The sequence below is a fragment of the Lonchura striata genome, chromosome 1 (assembly GCF_046129695.1).
Source record: "Lonchura striata isolate bLonStr1 chromosome 1, bLonStr1.mat, whole genome shotgun sequence".
Lineage (NCBI taxonomy): Eukaryota > Metazoa > Chordata > Aves > Passeriformes > Estrildidae > Lonchura > Lonchura striata.
In genome coordinates this window covers 12,823,000-12,848,639 of record NC_134603.1, presented here as the reverse complement: position 1 = coordinate 12,848,639, position 25,640 = coordinate 12,823,000, and the positions used below count along the sequence as shown (strand labels likewise).

The window sequence follows — 25,640 nt, the reverse complement described above, 5'->3', positions numbered from 1 at the left end:
GCTCCATCACTGTGACTCTCCAGGATGAGGACCTGGTGAGAGTTCCCGCTGGGTTCCTGGAACCCCCTTACCGTAATTGTGAGGTAACAGTGTTAATACTCGGAGATTGCAGGCTCACACCAGACCGTGTTACCGTCGTTCCTGAAGTGGTGTGTTTTCAGCCGGGGTCCGAGGTCACCGTCTCGGTCGTCTGCCATCAACCACCTTGCACCATCACCAAGGGGCTCCCCTTCGCTGCCATGTACCTCCTCGACGTGACCGACCTCACCGATCCACCAGTACAGGACTATTTCGCTGGACATGACCCCGGGGAAGACAATTTTGTCTTCCTCACACAGAATGTTTGCAAATCCAGACCAATGATTGAGACTGTTTTATCGCTTCAGGGAAAGTCCATCAAACTGGACCTGATGGCGGACACCGGGGCAGACGTCACCATCATACCCCGGTCAAAGTGGCCCCGCGACTGGGAGTTGGTGCCCCCTTGTGGTACAATCTCCGGAGTGGGAGGAGCTGTCAACTCCATGCGCAGCAAACACCTGGTAAGTGTGGAGGGCCCTGAGGGACAGATTGCCACCATTCGGCCTTTTATTGTTTCATCTAACATCATGTTATTAGGCAGGGACGTTTTGTCCCAATGGGGTGCCCGCCTCGATATCCCTAGCCCTGCATGGGATTTTTAGTATGGGCCACTGCGGAGCGCACCTCCCCACCGCTGAATTGGAAGACCGATGTTCCAGTGTGGGTGGACCAGTGGCCCCTTGTGGAGGAGAAATTAAAAGCGCTCCATGAATTAGTAGAGGAGCAGGTCCGCCTGGGGCATTTAATACCCTCCACCAGCCCCTGGAACACTCCTGTCTTTGTTATTAAAAAACCTGGCAAAGACAAATGGCGCCTGCTCCAAGACCTGCGCAGGGTCAATGAGGTAATCGAGGACATGGGCCCCCTGCAGCCTGGCCTTCCCTCACCCTCCATGCTTCCCCGGGATTGGCAGCTCGCAGTCATTGACATCAAGGACTGCTTTTTCAACATCCCATTGTATCCCGGAGATGCCCCCAGATTCGCGTTCTCCGTCCCTTCCATCAATAGGGTGGAGCCTTATAAGAGATACCAATGGGCCACTTTGCCCCAGGGAATGAAAAATTCTCCAGTGCTCTGCCAAACTTTTGTGGCCCAGGTGCTTTCGCCGATCAGAAAGCTGTTCCCTGAAGCGATCATCCTGCATTATATGGATGATGTCTTGATCTGCGCTGAAACACAAGCTTATCTGCAGATCACACTTTCCAAAACTGTTAAGGCCATTAAAGCTGCAGGGTTTGAAATTGCTGAAGAAAAGATCCAGCTGTCAGCGCCATGGAAGTATTTGGGCTTTCACATTACGGGAAGGACTGTCGTGCCCCAATCTGTCACCGTCAAAGACGACCCACGGACCCTGCGGGATCTCCAGCAGATCTGCGGTACCATCACGTGGATCCGACCTCTCCTGGGACTCACCACGGACGAGCTGGCGCCGCTCTTCAACCTGCTACGAGGAGATGGCGACCTAGCTTCCCCTCGCGAGCTAACACCTGCCGCCAAAGGAGCCCTGGAGAGAGTCGCTGAAGCCATACGATCCCGTCAGGCCCACCGTGTGGATCGGCTCCTTCCCGTCACCCTTGCCATCCTGGGTAAGTGCCCAAACTTCCATGGTCTGCTTTTTCAATGGGACGCTGGGCGGAAGGACCCACTCCTTATCATTGAGTGGCTGTTTCTCCCGCACCAGCCAGCGAAAACTATTTCAACTCCTGCAGAGTTGATGGCTAGGATAATAATAAAGGCCAGACAACGCCTCCGGACCCTCGCAGGGTGTGACCCGGCGTGCATTTACCTACCTCTTAATTTAGAACAATTGGAATCCCTGCTTCAGACAAACGAAAGTTTGCAAATTGCTTTAGACAGTTACCCTGGACAGATTTCCATTCATTACCCTAAACATAAAATATTCAAAGACACGTTATATTTGGCCCCAAAGTCATTCAAAAATAAAACACCTATTAAAGGTGCTCTCACGGTGTTCACCGATGGGTCGGGAAAATCCCACAAATCGGTGATCACTTGGAAGGACCCGGAGAGTCAGAAGTGGGAGTCTGACATCCAACTGGTTGAGGGTTCCCCCCAGATCGCAGAACTTGCTGCGGTCGTGAGAGCATTCAAAAAATTTCAGCAACCTTTCAATCTGGTAACAGATTCGGCTTATGTTGCCGGGGTAGCAGAACGGGCAGAACACGCCCTGCTCAAAGAAGTTCAAAACAAACAGTTATTCGATTTGCTCACGGAATTAATCTGGCTGATCTCCCACCGAGAGCAACTCTATTATATTATGCACGTCCGGGCTCACACAGACCTGCCAGGAGCTATTGCAGAGGGGAACCGGATGGCCGACCTCCTTGCAATGACATCTCATTACTCTGCACCTGCACTTTCATTAACCTTACCAGACATCTTTGCACAGGCAAGGCTCAGCCATGCGTTTTTCCATCAAAATGCACCTGCCCTTGCCCGACAATTTAAAATATCAAAAGAACAAGCCAAAGCCATACTAGCCACATGCCCAAGCTGTCAGTCCTTCGCCCTTCCACCGCTGCCAACGGGGATAAACCCCCGAGGGTTGGCAGCATTGGAGCTGTGGCAAACAGACATCACTCACTATAATCCTTTTGGCCGCCTGAAATACCTGCATGTGTCCATAGACACATTTTCTGGGGCCGTGTTCGCGTCACTCCACACTGGTGAAAAAACAAAAGATATCATCAAACATCTATTCATGGCATTTGCCACATTAGGAGTCCCAAAAGCCATCAAAACGGACAATGGGCCTGGATTCACCTCGACAAGATTCGCACAATTTCTACAACAATGGGGAATTGCCCATTCCACCGGCATTCCCCATAACCCCACAGGACAGGCAATAGTGGAACGCTCCCACAAAGAGTTAAAAAGGCTGCTAGAACAACAACACGATTCGGCTCTGGCCATGACACCAGTTGAAAGATTATGCAAGGCACTTTATGTTCTTAATTTCTTAAATTGTTCTGACCGGGAGCCGAATCCCCCTGCACTCAGACACTTTTGCAATAACACCAGGGCAGTTTTGAAAGAGCGTCCGCCAGTCCTCATCAGAGACCCAGAATCAAAAATCATCTCAGGGCCGTACCCTCTGATAATGTGGGGGAGAGGGTACGCTTGTGTTTCCACAGCCCAGGGTCCCAAATGGATTCCTGGAAAATACGTCAAACCGTACCTGGAGAGCACTACCACAGACCCCCCAGCGAGGAGCAACCCAGCGACCCCATCACAATCACCACCAGATAATGCAGTGGCGTGGCGACGGAGAAAAAAGAAGAGGACCGGAAGACCACCCAACATCGTCTCCCGGGTCCTCATCACAAGGACATACCTACCTCTGCAAGACTTAACAACTTCCGCCACCCCATCCCCTCCTGTGCCGTTCCCTCTACCCTCATACCTAACCCGTCATCCCTTTACCCCTCCGTCCTGAAATTTATTTTTATTTTAACCCAAAAGGGGGAGCTGGGGGAGGGGAGGGAACCAAATGTATGTTGGTAATATTGTTTTGTTTAATTTTAGTACTAGGATGGCTGCCAGAACATCATTCACCCAAAAGGAACAACAGAAGATGTCCCACTGCGCCCAGCTGGTTGCAGCCACGCTTTCCATCCTCCTGTGGCTGCATGTAGCAGATGGCTGGGTGGTACCACAGCCGAAAGAAAACGTCTGGATCACGCTGGCAAAGTCCTTGCAGCAGGATAACCTATGTCTGGCCATGGGCAACGTGGACAATCCCCTGTCCACTTGCCTGGTAGGGGTCCCCTTGGTAGCTGATGATTGGCCGGTATCCAATTCCGACCTGCTCCGAACCACGGGTAGGAGGCCTAACCCGGTCGATACTTGGGATGAGTGGACCAAAATTTTGCCCAACAGCAAAGAGGAACCCCAAGAATTGGACTTACTGGGGTCCTCCACAGCTAGATATTGTGTCAAATTTTATTATAGGAGGCCAAGTCAAAATTGGCACGGAATTGACTTGGCCAAAGACACATACCGGAAAGATGTAACACCTATCAGTAAAAAATATAACAGCCAAACCTGGTGCAATTATACTAGCCAGGTGATTTCAGTTTCATCCACTCATCCCAAGACATTGCCCAGGGGGATGTTTCTTATCTGTGGGGACAGAGTATGGTCGGGAATTCCATCTCGGCTCCAGGGAGGCCCATGCAGCCTTGGCAAGCTTGCTACCCTCACTCCAAACAGAACTCAAATTCTAGATTGGAAAAAAGAAAGACAATTGGCACGCACCAAAAGATCATATGCTCAATTCGACGAAAATTGTGACTCCGAAATTTACGATTGGGGAAAAACAAAGAGGGTCGCTGTATCCATCTTTTTACCATGGTATGCAGCAGCTAAGGCCCTCGGTGAGCTTTCTCACCTGGAGTGTTGGATAAGCAAGCATGCCAACGCCTCGTCTGCCGCCCTCTCCGATCTTCTGGCAGACCAGCAAACCACCAGGCAAGCCACATTACAAAACAGAGCGGCTATTAATTTCCTGCTGCTCGCCCATGGCCACAGCTGCGAGGACTTCGAAGGATTGTGTTGCTTCAATTTAACATCACGGAGCACTTCCATCCAAGCCAACATCCAGCGGATCCGGACCGAAGTACAGGACATCAAAACGGAAACTTCGGCTGTGGACCCCGTCCACAAACTATTGATGCAGTGGGGCATTCCCGGGTGGGCAGCCTCCATTTTAAAAGGACTCTTTTGGATTTTCATAATTATCCTTCTCATTTCAGTTGCCTTAACCATCTTCAAAAAGACGCTTACCAAGACTTTGGCAAATATTTATTTAATTAACAAGAACGGGGGAGATGTGGGAGGGGACTTGGGAAACTGTCCCCCCGAATTACCCTGGGAGGTGACAGGTGTGTAGTTCCCCGCCTCCCCTGTTATCAATCAGTATGTCTGTCATCCCTTGGTTCTAGAAAATTCTTTGTTCTTTATACCTCCATTGGTTCCTTCCCTGAAGCCGCTCCTTCCCCTTACCCTCATTGGTTATAACCCTGCCACTCGACCCTGACTCTGCCCCCGAAGCCTTCCTTCACTGAACGCTTCATGCCTGGACCCTCCCTCTCTTGTCCCAGTTATAATCCCGATTCCGCCCCCTGTTCTGGGCTCTCAGAGCGAGCTCCCTCCCGGAGTGGTTGTTTTCCCTTCGCTCCCTGAATTGCTGTTCCTCAATAAACCCTCTTGGAAATAAAGCCGCCTGTGAGCCGTCCCGCCTTCATAGAGGAAGATTTCATTACGCTATCCGGCTTTCGAGGACTCGGCTCTCTGACAAGCAGAGTGGTCAGAGACCCAGAAGCCCTCATACCAGTACATTGAGATGTTCAGAACCACTCCCCCTAATGGTGCTATTTCTGTTCAGAGCATTAAAATAACTCTGTGACCACTTGGTCACCATAAACTCCCTGTCTTGTATACTCTCCCACCCTGCCATTAACAAGCAGGGAAACTTTGCAATAAAAACGTGCAATGTAACCCCCAACCATCCCTCCAACATGCACCCAGCAGCCTTTAACCATGTAAGCAGGTGAGCAGAGCTGTGGAATAGAACTGCTATTAAAGCAGCAAGATTTCTGTGCATCCTCTCACACTTACCTAATGATTTGTGTCCCAAACACCAGGCCAGATAATCTGCTTGATCCAGCTATCGCAAGTAATCTTTTATCTGGCAAAACCTCTATGGAGGGCATTTGACAACACCAGAACAAATAAACTTGTTTTACTGAAACCTTAATGCACCATCAAAATATATAGAATCTTAGACTTCTAGGAGAATTCACGTTAGAAGGCACTTTAGCAGGTTTCTAGCCCAAATTCCTGCTCGAAGCAGGAATACTCATGAGACCAGATGAGGTTTCTCAGTGTTTTATCCAATCTGGAGATGGCACAACCTCCCTGGGAAACCTGCTCCCATGTCCAATTGTCTTCATGCTGAAAATATGTTTGCCTTATTCAAGTGAGAACCTAAGTGTTTCAACTTCAGAGTTCATTTAATCAAAATATATATAATTGCTCTTTTTTAAGTAATGATGCAGGGCTTTTCACTCAATTTTGCCCTCAAACCTTAAGGGGTAGATAAGTCTGTTACCTCATCCTAAAAGTACACCAACTGTTGCTTGTTTAATGTCTTGGGGAACAACTAATATATATTCAGAGCTATTCTATAACCAGATATAATATCTTGCATTTAAATGCTCCTTACAGCAGAATAGATCCCCCATGAACTTAAACAGATATCAAATAACCCTGCACTAATCAGTAGTTGTTTCTTTGGTGAAGCATGGCAGCTGTTTAAGCACAAGCAGAAAATAAGGAGAAAGAGGTTCAGGATAAGACATGGGAAGTATTGCAGGAATGTAGCTTGTCCTTATGCATTGATATTTCCCTAGGAAGGCTCATTGTCAGCATTTCTGTCAGAAAAGGTTGCCTGGAAAGAAACACCTAATTCATTCCAGTACACCTAAACAGCACAGCTCAGCAACTTCAGGTGATGCTACTAGAAACTCTTGGTTTCTCAATGTGAATGGGAAGAAGAAAAATTGCTTTTAGTTAATGAAATCTGTATTTAGAGACCTCATAGAAAGTTTCTATAATTAAAGAATTTCTTTATTCTGTTTAAAGTTCTGATCTATGATACATCACTAAACTAATCAGGGGTTACATGACAAATCAAAATACAGTGAAGCACAGACTGCTTCTTGAATTAGGGTCTGACACAATATCCCTTCCAATATGCCTCAGAATATCTTCATTGGCCAGGAGTGATGAAGAGCACAGCCCTGCACCCCTTCAAAGCAGTCACACTCCCTGGACATGGTCAGAGCTAAAATGTTTTAACCTCCTCATGACCCATCAGCAGCAAGTGCTGTTCTTTGCTGCAGAAGTTGTTCAAATTCTTGTCTTGCAAAGATGACTTACTTTCCAGTGCCTGCTAAGTTATCTCAGCCTCTGCTAAAGGAAGAGAATAGGTACAGAAAATGGTAAAGAAACCTCAAGATCTGTTTCACATTCACATTGTCTGGATAAGTTACAACAACAAAGAAGATATTTTTCCCTCCTAGATTGTTTAATTCCACAGATTATAGCTCATATTTTCTGGCAAGGTATTCAGCTGCTATTAAGCAACTTTGACAAGAAACACTGTTCTACAACTCATCAGTACCTTTCTCTACCATCCCTAGACAATGTGCTGGAAGAGGAAATCACTGTAACAAATTTGGATGGGTTTTTTTGGTTTTATGGACAATTTATCACAATGAGGTAGAGAAAGATATTAAAACAATGAACATACATAAATAGCACAGAGAATCAGCCTGATGACAGGATGAGCAGAGAGGCTTCAATGATTGTTCTTTGACATTTCAGGTTGATTTCTATCCAAGGTGGAAGAGACAATATTATCTTCAGAGCAATTTGCAGCACTCACTAAATAATAAAATAATGTCAGCACATTGCCCATATCTTTCAGGAGTGAACCCATTTTCCCCACCAAACTCACACCACATTGACTGTGAGAGAGAATCTCCATAGTCCATGGCTGGAGAAATGCTCTGGCCAACCTGCAGAAGGCTGGGCTGTTGACTAAAGCAACAGAGTCATGTGTAAGTCAGGTCCCCCAAAGATCTTGTGCCTAGGAGATGAGACCTACCCATGCTCACTCAAGATGCTTTGGCCCTCCTACCACGACTGAAGTGGTGTGAAATGTTCACAAAAATCTTTGCCAAAATTATCCACATTCCTAAAGAACAAAGATCTGCCAGAAACTCCACCTTACTCTCATAAAGAGCAGCCATTTGACTTTTTCCCCCTCCTTGAACAAAGTAAAACTGCAAACATAGACTTTTGTGCCCAGATGAAAAGAGTAATTCTAATAATTAGAAAATGGATACACTATACTGTGTATTTTGAAGAAGGAAAGGTGTTTCTTGCTGATAAGACTGAAACACCAATCCAGCAGTGACCTCCAGACAATGATTTCAGGGAAGCTCCCTGCTGCACAGCATCCCAGACTTGTGAACCTGTAAACAACCTGCAAAGAGCTGAACCAAGTGGCAAGGAGACCATAAAATGCCAGTAGCCTATATAAGGACATTTAGGGGAGATGCAAAATATTCATTGCAGTGCATTTAAATAGCAGGTTTGAATCTTCCATTTAAAAGCTTGCAGTTCTTCCCTGTATCCTGTAAGTGATTTCTTTCTTCTTCTCTGCTTGATACAGATTAATGTTTCACAAATAAAAGAGTTCCTTATTACCAAAGTTAAGTAATATAAAATCAGGAACACAGAAGATATTTCAGTAGGCAAAAAGCTAATTCTGCTAATGCCCCATGAATGAAATGTTATCTGTCAATTAAAGAAGAAATACTTCCTCTTCTTTTTAATGCCAGAGAACAGAATTAATGCCACAGCCCAGTTTCTATCATACAATGTAATAACACAATTATGAAGCTGAGAAAATCCTAAAACTTATTTTGCTTGGCTCCCAGCCTGACAATTTTCAGAGCTGTATGTAATGCATGGATTTGTTTCCCATTAAAAAATTATTTGTTAAGCTCCATTCATTCAAGAGGCAGGAAGAGACAACTCAATGGCTTATCAATTTAATCTGAGCATCACTTGACTTTTCTGCTTGGCCTGCACTCACATTACAGTTCCCCTAAGTAGTTTCAACAGCCTACATTGAAATAGAGTTTTGTACCAGACGACAATAAATTATAGGCCTGCCAAGTCTCTCGTGGCAAGCATGGTACTCCCACACCTCCCCCCTCCACAGCTGGGCTGTTCCCTTGGACATTTCCTGTGCAGCATCACACCAAGGTGATCCAGTCTGTGCCCTTGCAAATCCACTTCATCTAGCACAAAGAAGGAGATTCAGCTCCAAACTGGAACACCTAAAGATAAATGTCCCCTTGTGGCTACATGTACACTAGGCATCTTCAGTCAGGAATGATGTAGGGCTGACTTTGTTGCCATCAGAAACACCCTAGGAGATCCCACACGACCTTCAGGCACCACTGCAGAACAGCCTGTCTCTCTAAGGACCATCCTGCAGATCCATCCAAACACCTTGAGTACTTGAAAGTATCTCATGTCTTATGAAACCAAGCCTTGCCCTTCACCTTGACTTAATCCCATGCAGAAGCACAGAGTATCAAAGCTTTTCAGCTAGAGAATTAATCCAAACTGCACCTGGCAATGCCCATTTTCCTTGCAGCAAAGTGTTAGATTCATTAAATCTCACAGGACTGTGTTCATACACATACACACACATGAGAGAGAGAGAGAGAGAGAGAGAGAGGGAGAAGGAAGGGGCTTATGCTGTAGCTAGTCACATTCAGAGCTAGCTCAATATTTGGAACTCCTCAGGACTGAAGTCTGTATGGCTCTGGAATGCTGCCTCACTCCCATTGAAAGATGGGGTCTTTTGGAAAACCAGAAATTAGACGTAGATTCATAATATGGCTAAAATTGTGGGAATGTTGGAATAGAAGGATTGGGCCAGGCCTGTTTCCCAGTATTATAAAAATATTAAAGACAGAATTCAAAAACAGAAAAATCTGTTCAATGAAGTGCATAGAAAATGAGTAATAATAAATCAGCTGCTGTATTTGAAATGGCTAAAACTTTTTTCCAGAGTTCCTCAGTTTATCTCCATTTTGGCTGCTGTGCTGCCCTATTGAGTGTGATTTGTGATTAAAACTGCTTGTGGTACTTGTATTCAGGCCAACACTTCTGGTATGGTCATTTACAGTACAGCTTATTTTCATTGACACATGGACCCCATCACTGGCTTAAAGCAAACTGCAAAGACTTTGACTGGGGCAGCAAGGTGTGTCCAGGCCATGTTGGGATTTCAGGGCACAGTCTGGGATGAGGGGCAGGACCAGTGAGGCAAACCAGGGTGGACACAGCTCTGGAGTGGCTGGGAATGGGGTCCATGGCTGGGCAGGGAAGGGCAGGGCTGTTGCAGAGGTGCAGACCGGCATCCTCCAGCACTGAGGTGGAATCAGTCCCTATCTGGACCTCAGTTCAGCTGCCTACACACAGGGATCTTGGATAAGGGAGTGGCCATGGAATACATGAGACATCTGCAAAACTGCTAGTAGGTGTGATAGAGGACCAACAGTGAAAAGGCAGATGAAGACCAGGAGCAATTCCCTGAAGTATCAGGGGCCTCTCAGGAGCTATGTATGGGCTCCTGAAGGGAGATCCTGACAACATACTCAGCTGAGTGTCTCAGTTCAACAGAGTGCCTCATGTAAAGTATACAAAATCACTGGTTCTTGGAGAAGGAATGAGCTCTGGGAGCCAGAATGTGGCAACACCTGAGCACAGCTGAACAAGCAGGGTCAGAGGAAAAGGTGTTTAGCAAAAGAAAATGTGTGGTCATTCAATTTAAGGAGGTTTGGTTTATAAAAGACGTGGGTGGAGGTGAGAAGAGAGGCAGCGTGAAGGCAGAAGTTGGACATGGTAAAACCAGTAGGTGCAACACCTGTGATGCTGAAATGAGAAGGAAGAAACATCAGGAGGTATCCAAAGAATTTAACCAGTGGTAGCCAAAAAACTCCTGGAGCTGATATAAAGGCATAAAAGCTCTGACAGCAGAAGTTTAAATTGTTCTTTCTTTTTCCCTTTGTCCAAGACTCCCATGGATTTTCCTCAGTAAATCAGAGTGAGGGCTTGCTGACTGCTCAGTGCACATCCACAGTCATTCATGGTGTCTTAGTGTCTTTCATTAACTCTTTTGAGACAGAAATGCTCTCCAAATGTAGTATCCAACCACTGACTGGTGGATGATGCCTCCTAGGAGTTCTTTTTTTGTTTCCCTTCTTTTTTGCATTTATTTGGCCTAATTAATATTCAATCTGAGGAGTTCACTTTCCACCTACTCAGAAAAAATGCAGCAGAAATCAGAGTAAGGAGGGCTTTTCTTATGTATTCAATGATGAATCTTCCAATGTGCAAGTCCTGCTACCTCAGGTGAGAGATGACTCATCTATCAGTAGTTAATAGAGGGGATAAAGTACCACCATTTCTGGATACATTGCAAGATGCTGCATGGATACAAACCACAAACCATTTTTTTTAATACATATATATTAAGGATTCATCATCCAAGCATAGGCCAAGGAGCAATCTGGCTTCTATTCCCAGCTCTGATGCAGCATGGTGAGACTGAGCTGCTGTTCCTAAATTTTCCAGCAAATCAACTCACCTCATCTTCGCTTGCACATGTTCATAGACCAAAGTGCCTAGAAAAATTTGGCCAGATTTGGGCCCTATCTAAACACTGCTCTGGATGTTTTAGCCCCTGTCTGATGCAGGGCCAGCAGCATGGATGCTCCATAGCACTGACCCAAGCAGGCTTGCTGCCCTGACACTTTGGATAACACCAGAAAGCGGCCCCAGTGCTCCCTTCTTCCTTCCTGCATCTCAGTCCTGAATCAGAGAAGCAGAGTTTTCAGTTTTCTAAACAGCAGGAAGACCTGATCCCCATGATCCCAGCCTCTGTCAAACAATCAGCCATCTCTGGCACCAGCAGCAGGGACACATCCCTCCACGGCAGGAAGCTCAGCTTGGTGCTGCATAGGCCTGGACGCTGGGCAAGGGTCCAAATATTCAGGGTGGTATTTGAGTGCATTGAACACTTTCTGCCTCTAAAACCCCTTTATTTTCTCCCTCCACACTTTCCAAATTTTTCAGCTAATGAGGCTGGGACTCTAGACACAATAGTCTCAGTCCCACACTGTCTCAATTAATATTTTTCAACCTACACACTGCTTAGACCAAGGACTCTGTGAAAGAAATAATATACAACAGGGTATAATATTTTTCTGCTAACTGTCCTTATCCCAAGATGAATTAGTTCTCCTTTATTATTGGTGCTTTGTCAGCCAGCCCAGTGAATGATAGCTGTATTACTGCGAGTTTAAATAACATGTATGTCTATCCTAATAAGAGAAAATATTATTTATATTTTGTAACAGATGATCTTGTGGACTTCAGGCCTGCTATGTCACTGCAGTTGGCCATAATTCTCAAACTGACTAGTTTTATTGTAAATCTAAATTACTAAAATCTCATTAAGTTCTGAGCTTTCACTGTGCCACATGCATTTTACAGATCTTACTTACTTGTTAGCAATATTTCTATGGGATAATCATGAGAATATTCTCCTGATCAAAGTACATGCTGTTATTCCAGGTAACAAAGTATTGCCATGCCAAACAAAACTCTGTAAATCCAAACATACTTCCTAGAAGAATGCCTCCTGCATCATCCAAAGGCTGGCAATATTAGCACTGAGCTGGTACTTCCTACACATTCAAGAGGCTGACTCTCTCAAAGAGGAGATTAGACTGTTCTTACTCTACTAAAATATGGAAAATGCCTCTGGCGATGTCTGAGTTGGAAGATTAGCACTTTTTAAATTATTTAATGACTATGGTTTAATCTGTGGAAATTTCTGGACAAATAGGCAGTGCATGTAAAATGCTTAATTGATCTAAGCACACAGACAAATATTTGGGTTGAGCCAAATGCCTTTAACCTCATCATTTTCAGGGGAAAAGTAATAGATGGGTGGATATGAAAATTGGGATACTTTCAGAACTTTGGAGATACTTATGAGCTGAGTGAAGTCCTGAACTATTGTTGTTGAATCTCATTTCTCTTTGGTACCTTGTAATTGAGTGATCGCAAAGGTTCACAGTAACCAACATATTCTAGCACAATACAAGACTATAAAACTACTTTTTTTCCTGCCAATTATGTGGTGAGGAATATATGGTTAACATGTCTTGCCACATAGGGGGAAAAAATCATTTCCTAATTATCTTTGTATATTTTTGGCTAAGAAGTTTTCTCATGAGTCACAAATCATTTTCTCATGGCACCAGTAGCCTTATTACATATGCAACTAATTTCATTCTGTAATCTAAAGCAGCAACAAAATGAAAATATTTGATATCTCTCCTGGCATTCAGTTATGAGAAGCTGCAATGATTTTTCTTTGTCTATGAATAGCAGTAGGTAAAAAATCCAGGAATACCACTGTGCTTTCAATTGGCAATAAGGAATATAATGGACAGCATATACAATGGGTCTGGCCTCAGCACATCAGTCACCATTGACTATTTTCTGTTAGAGCTTCAAAACAATGCCAGCTCAAAAATCATTTTCAAGGAACTCTTCTTTTACTTATTTATCACATGGAATTAATATTGGCCTCACCCTATTCTCAGTAAGATCAAGAGAAAGTTCTAAATTGATTACAGAAAATGAGAAATTAAAGATTCCTTTTTCATTTGCTGACCCTTGAAAAAGAGACAATCCTAGTAACCACATTAAATGAAAGCCAACATAACTACTTGGCAATCAACAACATGATAAATATGTTTCATTTTGATGAACATTAGAAAATCTAAACTGAATGATTCTTGCTTGCTTGTTTCCTTTGAGTGTGTCTATCTCCTCCAAGAAGTGATTTAGCTGCTCTCTGTGAGAGATCATCCATTGTGAAAAGAGTGAAGTTTATCATTGGATATACAGTATTAGAAATAAAAAACTTGACAACGAAGCTTGTGTTACTAACTGGCTATTTTAATGTTGAAATTTTTGTCATGAGAGTGCCTTGAGTTGCTGTTCTTTCCATGGTCTGATTGTTTTGAATCTTTCCTGTCATAAGGAGATGTCTGATTCAGGCTAATTTTTTCCAAAAACAACCAGCCACACCCTTGGCCATGACAAAAGTACTTCATAGTGATAAACCAGTCATAGGTATGTTGAAGCTACTGTACTAAATCTTCAAAGATCTAGAGTTTTGAGACAAAGGTAAACTACCCTAAAATCTTGGAAAACCTCTCACTACAGCCTGCAAATAAAAAAGCAGCATGACTATTTCACCATGCAATTTACTCCAAAGATTTAACTCATGACATGAACCTAAGTAGGAATAACTCATCTCAAGCCTCTCAAGTCTTTAAACATCTCAATATACTATTCTTTCAGAAGAAACTTTTGAATGGATCGGTGATAAATATTTTCAGCCCCATTTCTTAGATGCTACAGAAGACTAGAAATTTAGTGCCTCAGATATTATGTCCAGGATGGAGGATAGGCCCCAGGAAAGTGAGAGCCCTGCCTTGTCAAATTACACTACATTGCACAGAAGGCCACAACCTCAGCTTTTGCCCCTACACCCACTGCCTCCATCAGCCTCCAACTACACTTCCATGTATAAGAACTGATCCACAGGACGCACCAGGTGAGTTCTTCATATTGTCTTTCTTTCATGTCTGTCATCTGTTTTAGCAAGGATCTGTGATGGCTGAATAATTAATTAGGTGCAGACTCTTACCACAATCCCCCTTGAGTTTCTGCTGACCCGGCAAGGGCAGAGATGCACATAGATGTACATGAACACATGTTCATCTAGCTGAAACCAAGGCTTCAGCATGGCCATGACTCTTGAAAAGACCCTGATTTTAGCAATTTTTCTTCTTTTAAAATGGGCATTTTTTAACCTTTCAATTTGAGAGACTGCAGGTTACAGCATCTAAAAAGACTCTGCAGACAGAGACAGTCACCAGCACCATCAATTCTTTCACTCTGTCCTGCCCAGGTCATCAAAGGCAGCAGCAGGGACCTACCAGTGAGGACAGAACTGAGACAGTCCCACTGCAAGGGAAGTGTTTGGCTGTAAAATCAGGCAAGACCAGTCCTAGCACTCTAGCCAGGACTGTGTCAGTACCAACCTGTACCAATGCCAAGAGGCTCTGCAGATCTGGGGGGTTGTTAGGATTACGAGTCCCATCCCAAAACCACTAATGACTTGCTTGTTTTTGTTGGTGAAGAATCAGTCTGTCTGTACATCTGTGAGTGCTGAGGCCAAATTCTTCTGCAAACCAGCATACTTCCAGAAACAAAAAACAAACAAACAAACAAACAAAAACCCACAACCAAAAAAAAAAAAAAAAAAAAACAAACTGAAGAGAGACAGGAACCAGTTTTAAGGCAGGCATGCCTCCAAAGGAGAATTCACTCTTGTTGCTTGAAAGTATTTTAGCTCTGCCAGTTTTTGCAGTACTGGCTGCTAAAGATTCTCCAAGCTCACCTGGCTTCCAGACACTGGTGAATTTCAAGCAAGAATATGCTGCAAATCAGAGGGTTTTCTTATCAAGCATCCACCCAAATCCACATCCTAGCACTTGCAGTCACTAATGGCTCTGTCCCAAGCAGTGACAGAGCTGAGGGCCTGTTTCATCTTAACCATCTCACACTGAGTAGCTTTAACTACCTCTTATGGATTGACCTCACAGCTCTCCAACTGCACTTCTTCTGCCAAGTTTGTTCATTTCAATGTTTTTCTTTCAAGTGTCTCAAGAGCACAGTTCATACAACTCCATATAAATCTCAAGATTTACAGCATGTCTAAGTTATACACAAGATGGTCAGGAAATTATGCCTAATAGAAAACTGTCAGCAGCAGATTATGAGAGAAGTGTGTGGGACAGGTAATGATAAGGCAGAAGAGAAATACAAAGACCTGCAGGAAAACAAAAGATGAAGCAGTGAGTCTGGGTACTGAGGCCTGGCATTTTTGCCAGCTTAATCACATAACTGGATAGCACACTTTTACAGTACTTTTCTTTTGGCAAAAGCAATCTTACTGGCATCAAAATTATATCTTTATTTGCTCCAGAAACTTAGAACAACTGCACAAATCCTAAATGCCTGTTTTGTTGATTGAATCTGCCTCTAAATGCAGAGTGTACTAAATCAGCCACCCCAGCAGTCCTTCCCCGAGGCAGTGATGGGGTCTGAATGTCAGCAGGGAGCAGAGCAGGACCTGTGTGAAGGCACTGCCCAATGTCCTCCCCTCAGGATGCTCCAGCATGTTCAGTCTGGGTCTGTGTGTGGCTGAGGACATGGCAGGTGAGAAGGGGTGTGGTGGATGTGCCTGACCACAGGGTAGATGTGCTTCAGCCTCCCTCCCTCTCTCCCCTCACAGCCTCTGTGCCGCTGCCCAGAGCACCCTCCTCTTCTTCAGCTGTATTCCCAGCTGAGATCATTTCTCTGGCTTGCCAAGATGGACAGAAAGGAGGTTTGCATTCAATAACATGGCAGAGAAGAAGGACATTGCCCAGAGGATGTATTTCTAGCAATCGTTGACACCTTCCCCTTTTAACCTGGATAAGAGAGAGAACAAGAGGAGTAAGTGGCTGTGCAGAGAAGCCTTTGCTGGAGGAGTGCAGGAGGAAATTTGCCAGTGACAGAAGAGTGAGAAAGGGACAGATCTGAGCCTGGCAATTCAGAAAAGCACACCAAGAGGGACACAGCAGAACACCAGCACAAACAGCTGCTGCTTTAAAGTCCAGCTGCCTGCTCCCCTCCCATGCTGCTTACTCAGGTGGCCAGTCATTAAGCCTGCAGTGTTTGTCCTTGCCTCCTTCAGTGAAACTTTCCAAACATGATCATGTGCTAAGGGAAAACCCTGAGCAGTCCTGCAGGACCAGGACAAATGGTCACAGCTTTCTGCAGCCAAACTGGTTGTGCAGCCCAGGCAGAGATAAAAATTTGTTCCTCTACTAAACACGTGTGTAGTTAGAAGGTGTTCAAGGCTGGGTTTTAGTAGAGCCCACGGGTGCATAAAGTTAAATCACACTCACATGCTTAGGTTTTTTTTGTTTTTTTCTCCCAAGTTATGAAAAAAAAGAAAAAAAAAAAAAAAGGAGAAACTCAGCTTTATAATATAGATTTTGTCTCATCCTTCCTTAGTATGTAGTTCTCCAGGAAGAACATTTATTCAGTTGACTTGAAGCTAATCAGCAGTGTTTTGAAGTTAAAGCAGCTTTTGTTAGTCAATCTTGTTTAGGGGGGAGGAAGAGTTAATTCTATGCTTTTTGCACTATGAGACCAAAAAATATCCAATACTGTCTTTTTTCCTTCAGCTTTTTTTTCCCCTTTGCCTTTTTTCCAGAGGTCTGAGATAGAATATCCACATCCCCATCCCTCTGAATGTTTTTCTAATAGGTTGCAAACACTCAGTGAAGAGCAGTGATTTTTTTATTCTCACCCCTCAGTCAGCTGAATCAGAACCATGTTCTGCTGTCATCTGGCAGAAAGGAGCAGTGTCAAGGAGCCACATCAGAGAAGTCACTGATAAAATTGACCTGGAAAATGAAATATGCCCTGCCCAGAAAAGGACACACTGAGTAATGGCCAAGGTTTTTCTTTGGCTTGCAGTTACTTTAGCTATTGTTTTTTAGATATTCAAGTCTAAAAAAACAGTTCTGGAATGGGATCCCAGGTGTTAGATGGAATTCTCTGGGCATTTCCAGCTCAGAACAATGAATGGTTACTCAAGTCCTTAATACAAATACTAGCAAGGAGAAAATACTGCTTTTCATTCAATGCTGGTAAACTTGACCCCAGACACTTTTCCCTAGCTGATAAATTAGAGCTTTTATTTGCATTTGGGTCCCTCTAGTGGAAAAAGGAGGAAGCCCGAGGACGGCTGCAAAACTTGGCCGGGACGCGCCGCATTACAGAGCCTCAGATCGGCACCCAGCAGCGTTCCTGCACCTCTGCTTCACCATTGAACACAAGGTCACACCGAGGCTTCGTGCAGATTAAGCTGTTGTGGTGAGAGAAGCCAAATATCCATGCTCTGGGGGGGGTTTTACTCCTGCCAGCCTCCAGGACACACCAGGATATTTATTCCACTTTTCCAGCGCCCAGGCGTGCTGGGCTGGGGGAAGCTGCCCTGGGAGCAGCTGCAGAGAAGGACACAGGAGCCTGGCAGGGAGTCTGCAGTGCTCCTTCCCAGCTCCTTCCAGAGCTGCTGCCAGGCTGAAACCTGCAGGTGAAGGGAGAGATCCTTCCCCTCTCTTTAGGGCTGCTGTAGCCACAGCTAGAAAACAGTGGCCAGCTTTGGGCTTCCAAACACAATGCAGGCGTTGCCAAACCAGATGAAATGCCACAGTGGGTCACCAAGATGGCTGGGGGCTATGGCACACTGTCCCTCCTCACAGGAGGAGAAACTGAGTGAGACAGCCTTGTTCAGCCACAAGCAGCAGCTCGGGGAAGATGTTACTGCTGTCCACAGCTATCTAACAAACAGAAGGTGAAGCCCTTCTCTCCACAGAGGTGGGCAGTGAAGAGACACAAAGCAACAAGAGACACAAGACTTGAGCCAGAACAGGGAAATTCTAAAGAGACACAAGGGAAAAATATTTCACTGTGTGCACAGTTCAGCAGTGGAGAGAGTATCCAGAGAGGGTAGGGAATCTCCAGCACTGAGGATCTTCAACACTTGGTTGGACAAGGCCCTGAGCAACATGCTCCGATTTCAAATTCAGCTCTGCTTGAAAAAGATATTTGGCCAGGTGAAGTCTAGAGGTTTCTCCAAATTATTCTGGTTTGTACTTCTCACCCACTGAATAACTCATCTGGACCCTGGCTTTGGTGAAGATGATTTTGAAAAGGAGCGGTGACTATAAGAGAAAATAGCCAAATAGAGTAACCCAAAACATGAGACTGTGGAACAGAAAGGGTATCTGAAAGACAAGTGTCATCTGCATTTCTCCTACCTAGCTTCAGATACCTGCATTAGGAGTATGGTCATCCAGTCTCAACCCATTCTGAATCAACCTTCTATCTCTCCATCACTGAAGAAAGAAGCTGAAGCACAGAAGAATTCAGTAGCACATTTCATCAGGAATTCAGCAGCTCTGGAGAACAATTCTTATTTTCTTCAAATCCAAGCACACCGCTCTTCGGATACACAGAATGGACTGGGTAGGAAGAAACCTTAAAGATCATCTAATTTGTATTTTAAGCCAATTCTGCACACTGAAAACTTGTCATGTGGCTCTGATTCCTTCAGCTTCATGGTAGGGGGTGGAAGGCAGCATATGAACTTTACTGGTAACACATATGTTATTGGCTTCAAACATTGTTGTGAGCCTCAGTTAAAGAGAGAAGCACAATTATGTGATGTCCATCCCTGATTTCTCAGCAGCTGTTTGCCCTTGTGGTAGTTCCCCACAGCTGGGTCCCACACACCTATTCCACAGTGGCTGTTTTCTTGCTCACTTCCTGCCCACAGCCAACATCCCTCAGGTGCACAGTGGTCAGGACAACTTTGCATTCTCATCTGGGTATCTTCCTTGGCAGGACTTCCCCAGCCCAAGGTTTTGCTGTTTGGCAGAAACCAGTCCATCCCTCAACCTCTGCCACTGCCCATCTCTGTGGGATCTCCAGTGGTGGCACTGCTTTTACTTCTTTTTCCTGTGGTGGTCAGTGATCCAGAAAAGCTCAGCAGCTTCTTCTCCTTCGAGGGAATTACTGACCCACTCTTGCCTGTATACATGAGTCTGGCTGGGAGTGTCCCTGGCAAAAAACTCCTGGGCAAAGGAGATAGCTGGCATGCTGGAGCTGTGCAACGAGTCCTTGTGGCCCAGGGATCGTATCTGATATCCTATAAAGGATATTCCCATTTAACAGTGCTGAATTCTGCCAAAGGAACTCTCAGGGCAGGGTGCTGATGCTGTGCTAAGCACCTTGAACTGCTCTCAGCTACCCCTTACTGACCAAAACACCACCTCCCAGCCAGCAAAATCCAAAATGCCACACTGGGGAGCTGTGGAAATGCCTTTAGCTTGGCTGGGACTTCAACCACATTAGCAGGAAACTCTTCCATGTAGAGCTGTGTACTACAGTGAGTTTTGGAAATAATTACCAACAATAAGGGTTTCAGGACTATCTTACACCAGGTTCTACAAGGGGTGTCCACAAGGTTATAAAACATATATCCCTCATTACTCCAGGTCTGGTGCTATTAAAAGCTGAAAGGCTGGGCTATATAACAATCTCAGAGGGCTGGTAAAGCAGCAAATAATTAAAATAAGAAAAAATAAATACTATTTCACCAAATTTTACTATAATTTCTGAGAAAAAAAATAGGCAAATCATGACCCTAAAATGACTTTACTGTGCTTTTGGGTGCTTGTTCCCGATGTTAGAAGTCACCAAGTTTAAGGAAAACAATTTCATAAAAACTTTGACATTAATAAAGAAATGTTTAACCCCGAGATTTAGACTGCAACTGAATGAAATTTCTTTCCAAAAATCACAGTCCATAGAAACAGGAGAATTGATGAATTTCATCCAAGGAGTTTCAAGTAAGAAAAGCAGGCCCTAGCGTGGAAAATTGTTTGGCAATACAAGCATACAACTGCTACCAGCTCCACCTATAACATCTTTAAATTAGTGTGTACTGCAGAGTCCCTAGTAAAAAGTAGATTAGTTAACCCAAGAGTTTCCACAATTATTTGCATTGATACTTACCATGAGAATAGCAATGTTTCATCTGTGAATAAAAACATCAAGTCTAAGCCTTTCTGGCACTACATATAACACTTACATTTTCTCCCACATGTTAACATGGAGATCCACAGGCAATGTGCCAAGAAGACCGAAGAAGCTAAATTCACTGTATAAATAATTCAGGATCAAAACCACTGGTGGTAAATCTGGAAAGTCACCATCTGACCTCCATATGTGGTTACTATGGAAATTGCTTTCTCCTTAACTTAATATACTCAGTAGTGGGAACCATTTCCTCATGATTCACATGAATCTCGGGCATGTGCTCTGCTGCTGAGCTCCAGTGAGGGGCTGTTTGTTACCTTGACAGGACTGCAGGACTGGAAAATGCCACAAACTGGGCCTGAGCTAACCAGAGTGAAGCTGAATATGTGCTGCAAAAGCAAATCAGAAGAGGCCCTGGCACCCAGTATTGCTATGTGGTCATGTCAAATGCCAGTAATATCACTCCCAAGTCAATAATAAAACTGTAACTCACAATGAATAGGCACAGTGAATAGGCACAGCTTGTTTCCAACACAGAGATGAGGATCATGGCCACCTGTTCATAAAATTTGTTCTTGTTTGGATTAAAAAGGATGGGTTTGAAGGATTAAGCACAGTGTAAAAATTCAAGAGCTCAGGACTTCTTAGTTGCCCTATTAGTTCTACATTGTCTGTAGAAGTAATTTCACTTGTCTCTGCCTGAAAATTTGAAATACTTAATTTAGTCCCCTTGCATCCACCAAGGTGTTTTAACAGATGGGATATCCTGGTCATTACAGCATCAGTCAGGAAGAAAAGCAGTTCCCAGGCTCCAAAAGAAAGGCCTTACCGAACCCAGATGTGGGGTGCACATTTCTGGTCCTCCCAGCCTTCCAACAGCTGGCTATACAAATCTGTGTTTTGTACATTGCAAAGGGCTGAGGATTCACCCTGATATGATCTGTGGATCTCCAGATGAGGTGGTGTTGAGGGGCTGTAGCTTTCAAGAACCACACAGCTCTTGAATGACAGCAGCTGTGATTCTTATTATCTTTTAATATAGTTTAATCATTATTATCTTTTAATAACTGCTGCTCATTATTATTTTATTTATTCAGATAGCTCAGTTATAGCCAACATGGGAAGTAGTAGTGCCTTTTGCAGTTACTGGGAGGTTTCAGCATTTTCAAGATCCTTCATGTCTAGATATTATGAAGTGTAACACACTTTTTCCTATAATTCAAAATCTTTTCCTCCCAACAGCCAGCCAGTTGTGTGTTGATAGAGATTAAAAACCTATAAAATGGGTCACTAGTTCTTTCCAGTGCCTGACCCAGCTCTGCAATACAGAGACCATCACCATCTAAGATTTACACCCACTACCTGCAGTGCCAATATGCACTTTTCAAATCCAGCCAAATGGATGTGGACACACCTGTTAAAATATTGTCAGCAATATGCATCAAGAAGTAACAAAAACCTGTGGATAACAATGACAAAAAAAGTTCTGATTTGGTTTCATCTAAGCATTTCCCTTTCCCAAAGTGCAACATTCAGCTCACTGAATTTTGGACTCAGTGTGCATGTTCCCTGCACCTATCATCAAAACAACATTTCTTAAGTTATAGAAAGGACTCTGATTGCCACCAAAATTTAATGGGTATGAGCCTGATTGTAAGGGACAATGCAGAGCTCACACAGTGTCAAGCAGGAGAGCTCAAAACAGAGGACCCTGGAAAGGCACTTTGACCACAGCCTCCACTGCTGGAGTAGGTTGGCTGCTCTGCATGGCGAGATCATACAAAAGTCTGGTCCCAAAGTGCTGGAAGTCTCCAAAGAGAAAATATGGCCCTTGCACCTTCAAACATGGAACAGCTGTACTGGGTACACAGCTAAGAGCCACACCTCAGCAGCTGTCTCAGTTGGCCAGATGTGTTAAATGGTTAATGTGCTTAATCACTCATTACAAGGCTGTATAATTAATCAAGAGAAGAACAAACATCTGAAACAGAAGCTTCAACCTTTCAGCTATATGTGTGTTGAGGTATAATAGTCATAGAATCACAGGATCACAGAATCACACAGGAGTAAAATTTTTATTCTTCCAGGGCAGCTAAGCCACAGTCACTGCCCCAAGGGTGTGGGGTGATCTCAACCTTGGACCTACCCCTCAGCTTGAGCAGAGATTTATCCAGCACTTGATAAGTGAGGTGCACCTCTCCAAGCTGAGGTAGCCTGGCTGTCCCTGCACCTCAGCCCCACAAGCTCTGCCTTCCTACTTCATCTGCTGCTGGTGAGCTTCCATCAGGTCACCCTCCAGATGCACTGGAATACATGCAGGGAGAGCTACAGCCACGCTTCCAGGGCTCAGGAGCTCCATCTCTTCCAGGGGCATGCACAGCTAACCTGCTGCCCAGACTGGCTCAAACCTGCAAACCCCATCCCCAGGCACACACAGCCCTGCTCTTTGCATTAGTAAGGTACATCAGCCCACATTCCCATGGGAATGGCACTGCACTCCCAGCAGACTGCTGAGCTATCTGTCTCAGCACTTTGGATGGCAGAAATCTCCTTACCAGGCAGGCAGATAAACCTCTGGTAATTAAGAAAGACCCAGCACCTTTCATTATCTTGCAATCACATACTATTAAGCTGAGTCTCCTTCCCTTGCTTAACTTTCATGTGAGAACTGCTCGGATGCTTAATTCTGAGAATGATGAATGATCTCTAAATGGGCAAAGAATCTCAATTTCCTCCCATACAATTAATATTGCCTGGCTTAGGCAGACCAGACATACCCAAGAGCTCTGCACATAAAGGTCTCCTTTACTTCAGCCCACTGAAATTCAAAAGCCATCTCAACATATGCAAAATAAAAAAGAAACAGCTGAGAGGTTTTGCACCATGTTTTATGGTCTTTACAACATCCAAGTCACATCTTGCAGTAAAGTAGAGGAATTTGAATGATTAGAAATTAATGATGTTAAGCAAACTCTGAACTCACAGTTGTTCCTAGGTTGTCTGTTTGCATGATTGTGTCCACCCATTTCTTTAGAGAATGCATAGAAATTTGCATTATTAGGAAATCCAAATATTTGTACTGTCAAAAATAGTCCAGAGAAAGACTTTTTTTTGTTTTACACAATAAGATCCAGGTTTCATTGACTGAAGCAAGAGAAATCTTTGGCTCGCAACCATATTCACAGACAAAAGCATTCAGACCTGCAGTTATCATATGTCAAAAAGAAATAATTATTTGGCCTTTACATGGTTTTAATTGATTGATTGTTTGTTTGACTAAAACCAGGAATTTTCCTCCTCAGTTTTTATTTTGAAGATGAAGTGATTTCTTTTCAAGCAGTATTTCCAAAGGAATATTCCAACTGGCTTCAGCAACTCACATATTTGTCCAATAAAGAAAAGGGGAAATGCCACTGCAAGACACAAAAGCTCCAGAGTCAGACAAAGATGATTGATCATGAGGAGTGCATTTTGCTTCACTTTTTCCAAAAATCTTTTCCTCAGTAAATTATTCTGAGTTCTTGTTCATCTACAGATTTCAAATACCATTCCTGAGAGAAGCCTTTATACTTAAAATAAAAATTCAGTCTTTTCACATGCTTTTCAGAAAAGGGTTGTACATACACTTCACATGCAAAATTATTTCTAGCCACCCACACTAGCTTCAGTAACCACATATTCCAATTTCCATAACCCATTTTCTTCCCCTCTCTTCTCGTTGAACTGTCAAATCATTCATTGCACTGTAATCTCCTTTTCCATACAATTTCTTTCCAAGAACCTAATTTATTTTCAGGTGCTACAAAATAAATAATCATTTTCAAAATTGATTACCAAAGCTAAAATCGGGCTTGCTGCTGCTGACATTCTACTTGTAGTTCACATACACACACATGCACAAACATTAAGAAAATCAGGAAAAGTTTGACACTAAAATACAAAACCCATGGGATTTCAGAATTAAATACTGTTGAATTTTACATACTCCTAAGGCTATGTTCATACTTGCAGGAGAGATCCACTCTGTTCACAAGAAGAAGCAGTCAAGTTGCAGCTTCCATCCCACAACTTCAGCCTACCCAAAGCACCAGATATGTCAGAGCCCTGGCTGTGTTTATTCAGCTGACTTAAATCCCATTTTCCTGTCTCTCAGACTCATCCTGGCTTCTGACAGGCATCTGAGGTACCTCTACTAAAATCCCTGTAAGAAGTTATACAGAGAGGACATCATGTATCACATGCAACACCCCAATAACAGACACAGCATACTCCACTAGAAATTGAATTATTCATTCTGTTGCTTAAATTTTCCATCTCTGTTCTTCAATAAAAATGAAATTGCTATAGAATCTCTGCTCTACTGCAGGCATGTAAGTTGGTTTAGGAAGTTACAAGAGGGAACTGGAGAATAACAGTCCCAAAAAAATTTGAAAAGGAGGATCCAGACTTCATAGCAGCTGAAAACAGCTTTGAACCCTCCAAACAGTAAACAGGTTTTTTTACAAAGTATCCCACTCTGATAAAACTCTGCTACTGTTTTCTGCTTTGAACTCAGGATAAGACTCTACAGGTGCATTTGGCAAGCACATTCCAGAAGTCTGCCAGGATATTCAGCCCAAGTGTACACTTACAGTACTAGCTGGTTAATAAGATTTCATTAAAGAATTTTGGGGGCAAAAGAATCAGGGTTTGTCATAATTTATGCATTTTCAAAAAATATGTTTATTCTGATAGCATTTGCCCTAGAAAGAAATTGAACACATTGTGAAGTTTGTGTATTCTATTTGGTCCTTTTGGAACAGCAGTTTTTGTTTTCTTTCTCCCAAAATGGACTTTTGAACAAAACTAGTTACAAAAGTTACAAAATACTTAAGTTCAGACCAAACACTTTTTCTCATTTATCTGCTTTCCTGGAATTTCACTTGGAAAGGGTCGTTTTTCCTTTCCATTTCAGAAAGGAAAATCAGAGTTTCCTTGCAACAGAAGACCTAATCTCCACCCATAATACTTGCCATCAAATATGCTTATAAATGCTGGGAAAGGATTTTCAAATTATAAAAATAAACTTTAAATGCTCAGAAGTTCACTTGTGTTACGCAGAGGAAAGAGTGTTGTGGTCACTGTGATCAGGCAGAGTC

At 43.6% G+C, this 25,640-nt stretch overlaps 1 protein-coding gene across 1 annotated transcript in view; it reads left to right on the top strand.

Moving 5' to 3' along the window:
* LOC144245907 (uncharacterized) overlaps positions 1-25,640 on the top strand; it is a 40,965-nt gene that overhangs the window by 2,425 nt on the left and 12,900 nt on the right. Inside the window, exon 2 of the mRNA XM_077781396.1 lies at positions 3,628-4,720. Within this exon, the coding sequence (XP_077637522.1) occupies positions 3,635-4,720 (1,086 nt within the window). The 5' untranslated portion in view covers positions 3,628-3,634. The remainder of the gene's footprint in view (positions 1-3,627; positions 4,721-25,640) is intronic.